Source organism: Propithecus coquereli, unplaced genomic scaffold (assembly GCF_000956105.1).
Source record: "Propithecus coquereli isolate 6110/MARCELLA unplaced genomic scaffold, Pcoq_1.0 Scaffold467, whole genome shotgun sequence".
Lineage (NCBI taxonomy): Eukaryota > Metazoa > Chordata > Mammalia > Primates > Indriidae > Propithecus > Propithecus coquereli.
Genome location: NW_012150474.1, coordinates 215,769 through 220,525, shown reverse-complemented (window position 1 = coordinate 220,525; position 4,757 = coordinate 215,769). Strand labels below are relative to the sequence as shown.

General features: G+C 60.9%; 1 protein-coding gene across 1 annotated transcript in view; it reads right to left on the bottom strand.

The window, feature by feature from the left end:
* SHOX (short stature homeobox) overlaps positions 1 to 4,437 on the bottom strand; it is a 9,299-nt gene extending 4,862 nt beyond the window's left edge. The window contains exons 1-2 of the mRNA XM_012655187.1: positions 4,158 to 4,437; positions 731 to 939 (exon numbers count right to left, since the gene is read on the bottom strand). Of these exons, the coding sequence (XP_012510641.1) occupies positions 731 to 939; positions 4,158 to 4,437 (489 nt within the window). The remainder of the gene's footprint in view (positions 1 to 730; positions 940 to 4,157) is intronic.
* Between the last annotated feature and the right edge of the window lie 320 nt (positions 4,438 to 4,757).

Sequence of the window (4,757 nt, the reverse complement as noted above, 5' to 3'; positions counted from 1 at the left end):
TTCCGTGGGGCCCTCCCTGTCCCTCTGGCCTTTCTGTCCCGTTCAGAATAGAGAGAAAGGACGGGCCCACCTCCCAGGTGGGGGCAGCTGTACCTGGAGGAAGCGACTTTGCGGGGAATCCTTGCTTCCCCGGGCATCAGCCAGAAAATCAGTGCATGCATTTAACTCAGTATTTACGGCGCTGCAGAAAGCTCTGCCTGCGCGTCCCCCTGCGCACTGGCTGCGGCGCTCAGCCCGGGCCCCCGCCGACAGCGGCACGCCAGATGGGCCACCGCCGAGTCATGCGCCGCTCAGGGAGTCAGACGGAGACGGCCCCCGCGCGCGCCCCGCGCCCGAGCTAATCCGGCCCCGCGCGGGCAGGAGCCTCGCTCATCAAGACGCCCAGTGTGCGGAGTCCCTCTGCTCCCCGGAGCGGGAGGGAGTAGGGCGGAGAGGAGGGGAGGACGAGGCTGGGCGGCAGAGGAGGAGGGAAATAGAAAAAAAAATGTGGAAATCGCAGAAAAGAGAGATTTAAATTCTGACAACCGAGGTTTGCAGGGCCACCCCGCGTGCCCTTGGTTCGAACCAAGCAAAGCCATCCGCGAGGCCGGCCGGGACGTCTCCAAAGACCCTGGCTCCCAGCGAGCTCCCCGGAGCCAGCCTGGAAAGGGACTGTGGCCCGGGGGCGCCCAGGTGGCACGCGCGTGGCCCTCCCCAGCACCGGGCGGCCCTGCTGGGCCCGAAGTCCTACCTGCACGCGCGCCTCGGAGAGCCCCAGGCGCTGGCTTAGCTCCTCGCGCATGAAGGCGTCGGGGTAGTGCGTCTCGTCGAACAGCCGTTCTAGCTCGTTGAGCTGCTCCAGCGTGAAGTTGGTCCGGCTGCGCCGCTGTTTCAACTTGGTCTGCCCGTCCTCGTCCTCCGACTTCACGTCCTCCCGCTTCTCCTTGCATTCGTAAATGCCTGTCGAGGGCAAAGGGCTGAGGCCCGCAGTCGCTTGGCCCGCGCTCCCCGAGTCCCTCCGCCCGCCCCTGCCTCCCACGGCCCGCGGGTCCTGCTCGCAGGCCGAGGCCGCGCGCGGTGGATGTTTTTGCGCGACGCGGTGACAACCGAAGTGTCGACACGCGGTGGAAGGGGGCCTCCAAAACAAACGCGCCCTGACGCAAGGCCTGCGTCAACTGCATAAAGCAAACTGGAGAACACACGCTTTTTCTGTAATACCCTGGGCTTTGCCGGCGCGGTGTTCCTTGGCCTAATCTCCCAACAGTTTCCTCAATTATCCACTTCGCGTCTGTTGACACAGCCTAACCTTCTTCTTATTTTTTTTTTTAAAGGAGAGAGGGCTGCTAAATATTTTTAAGTCAAAGAAGCTTGGGAAGAATTGCCCGAGTGTCAGGACCCCAGCCGTCCAGGCCCACGGAGAGCTGCTATACCCGGCTGCAGCGCAAGGAGACGGGGCCGCGCCCTGGATGTGGTGGAGCCCGGGGTGCAGCCCAGACCCCCCAAGCGGACCCACATCTGAATTCACACCACCGCGCCTGGGGGTCAACGCTGACCAGGGAAGTCTCTGGACTTTGTTCTTTGTGTCTCTCTCTGTCTCTCTCCCCGTGACACACACCAGGACGCCAAAAATGGCACTTTCTGACGCCCAAGGATTATGAGTGCGTTGTTATTTGTTGCGGGAGAGGGTAGGAGGCCCAGGCACTAGGCAACAAACACGGTCAGCATTCGAGCGACTCTAACTCCAAACCTTCTCCCTCCCAATTTCAGACATGCAGCCGCTCTCCAAGCTCAGGGATTTAAAATAAAAGCTGCTCCTGGAACACCCCTGTGTTTTCCTCCTCTGCGCTCTTTCTCCCAGATCACAGGGCCTGCTGTGCACAGGCGAACAAGGCCCCTGTGTCCTAATCAGATCTCCCCTGGTGACAAGGGTACGATCATGGCATTCGGTGTCTACCCTAAAGAGCTCAGCTCTGGGATGGGCTCAGAGCCACGCACGAGGCCCCTTCGAAGTCCGTGCAGCCCAGCAACTTGCAAAGGTGGCAAAACTGAGAGCGTCTATAGGGAAAGGAGAAAATTCTGGTGTCCTGCCCTCCCCCACCGGGGTCTCCAAAGTGGACACCAGTAGCCAAGTCTCTCATCTTCCTAAAAGCCTTCCCGTTAAGGCTTGTGAGGGCTGAGCGCTTATCCTCACCATGGGCTTTAAATTTCCTTCCACCTCCTAAAGGGACTCTGTTTCCAAGAACACCCGCTTTCTTCCCAACAGTAAATCCCTTCCTAGACGAGGCCCTCACTCTTCCTTCCTCCTTCATTTCTCCAAGTTTGAGCCCCAAGCATGAAGCCCAGCTGAAAAGCCGGCCTTCGAAATCCTTAAGAGCCCGGGACAGGCTTTGCAAAATCCATGGCCTCCCAGGCTGGCCTCGCTCACTTGCTGACTCCGCAGGGACAAGCGGTTCCCAAGAACTCCTGGTTTCTACGGGAGTCCAAAAGTCTCCCAAACCTGTGTTTTACTTCCATCTGGCAAATGTCACCCTGGCGCTGAGCCCTCCTAGGGTCTCTCTACACCCGGCCAAGGGGGAAAGAGCGGCTGGGGTCTGTCTATCCTGTCCTGCTGCTGCCCTTGTTCGGAACCCCGCTCTTAATTCTCCTCTCGCTCTGAAAAGCTGTTGAGGACACTTTTCTCTCTTCCTGATAGCTGCTTTCTGGGATCCACCGGCAGAGTGGAGAGCGGGCAGTGGGGAGGAAGGGCTCGGCCTCTAGGAAGTACAGTCTTTGCATCCTGTAAACTGCTTAATTGTAGGCCTTAAGGAGCACCCAGCCGGCAGCCTTGTCTCCACTGAAGCAAACTCTCTTTGTATGAATTATAGAGCCAGGTGCGTGAAGCAGCGTGCAGGGGTGAACCTCAGGGAAGGCAGGCTGGGCCCTTGCTGCCTTGGCTGTCAATGACCTGGGGTTTATGGCTAACTAACCCTCTGCCAGAGCTCTGCGCCCACAGGGTCAAAGCCTGGGAAGCTGTCTGCCTCAACCCCACGGCCCCAAGGCCGTGCCACCCGACAGAGCTTCGCACCCAGAAGCCAGAATTTCTCTGGGAGTTCCTCCTGACACCCCAACTCTGACCGTCACCCAGAGCGGACCAGAGAGCGCAAAGGAGGCGCAACCACAGAATTCCGTGTTTCCTCTCTTTGTAAAGAAAAACGCACCTTATAGAGCCCTCTCAAACTGCGCCCCTGAGAAATCGAACTCACTTTATTCCGATTTACCGCTGCCGGTCTCTCTGTTCGTAGAGACCCGCGGGTTGAGCCCTTGGAAACGTGCCTTCCCCCCTCCACCAACCCCCCCTCAACAACTAGGCGATCCGCCGCCCTGGAGGTTTTGGGAAGGAGGAACCGAGCGGCAGGAAGGAGACCGCGGGCCGGGTATGCGCGCAGCTGGGCGGCTGCGCTCTGACAGTCTCAGAGAGAGAACGGCCGCGTGGCCACCAGCTTTCCCCGGGGCCCCCAAGCCCAGTCGAGACCCCGGCCACCTGCGGGCACAGACTGGCTTTCATTCTCCCCCCCGCCTCCCCCAAGATCGAGCCTCGACTCGAGTTTCAAGGGCAAAGTTTCTATTAAAGGAAATCAGTACCGCGCTGCCCGGGAGCCGTACCCTCTCCAACTACGGAGCCAGCGCGCTCTCCCCTCTGCCCGTTAATTAGCCCCGGGGAGCAGGCAGCCGCTGGGCGCCGGGAGAGACGTGTGTGGACCTCTCCTCTGTGCGCGGAAAACAACGTGTAAGAAAGACGGGGCAGACAGACAGACCCCCAGCGGTCCTGTGGCCGCCGACTTCGCTTTGAAGCACCCCGGGGAAAGTTCCCGGTGGCGGCGCCTCGTAGGAACACCGGGGGAAGCGAGTACGCCGGCGGCGCGCGGCGCCAGCCCGGACACTTCCTCGGCTCCCCTGCCTGCCTGTGCCGTATCTCTGCGCTACTCCCGTGGGCTTCTTTCTCTCCTGCGTTTCTTTCTTTAGGACTCGGCCTTTCCGTCCGAGCCGCGTCTGTAAATTCATAGAGTTTGGGGTCCAATGGAGCGCGAGCCGCCGCGGCGCCCGGGGCCTCCCCGCGCGCGGAGCGAGGGGCAGGAGGGCAGGCTGCGTGCCGGAGAGGCGCAAACCCCAGGAGGGCCCGGGCGCCCGGGCTAGCTTACCTTCCGCAGCCCTGGCGGTGCCGAACTCTTTCAGTTTGTCCTTGTCGTTGTCCACGTGGTCCTTAAACAAATGCACCGGACAGTGGCCGCTGCCCTCCGTGATGTCCTGGAGGTTGGAGTCCGAGTTCCCCAGCTCCCGGGAGCGCGCCAGTCCACTCTCCAAAACTTCCCTGTAGGTGATGGAATCCTTCTTGCCGCCGCCGCCGCCGCCGCCGCCTCCGTTGCTTTCTTTGCTTCTCTGGTCAAAAGATTTCGATACAAAAGCCGTCAGCTCTTCCATGGCTGGCCGGGGCTGCGACGGGGGTCCGCGGGGCTCGGCGGGGCTGGCTGGGAGACGGGCTGCGGTCCGCGCGCCTCCCCGGGCGGAGAGGACGTTCGGCGCGAGGGTGGATCCCAGCTGCTGTTATTTATGCCTTTGAATTTGAGATCTCACTATTTATACGCGGCTACCTCGGCCCAACCCCCAGAGCTCTGTGTCTGCAGCAATTACGGCTCCCGGCTCGGCGGCGGACGCACGCAGAGACGCTATCTCTCCCCCACCCCCAGTCCGGCAATTGGCTTTCTGTTCATTTCATCACTGTTTGGCGTCCGTGCACCTCG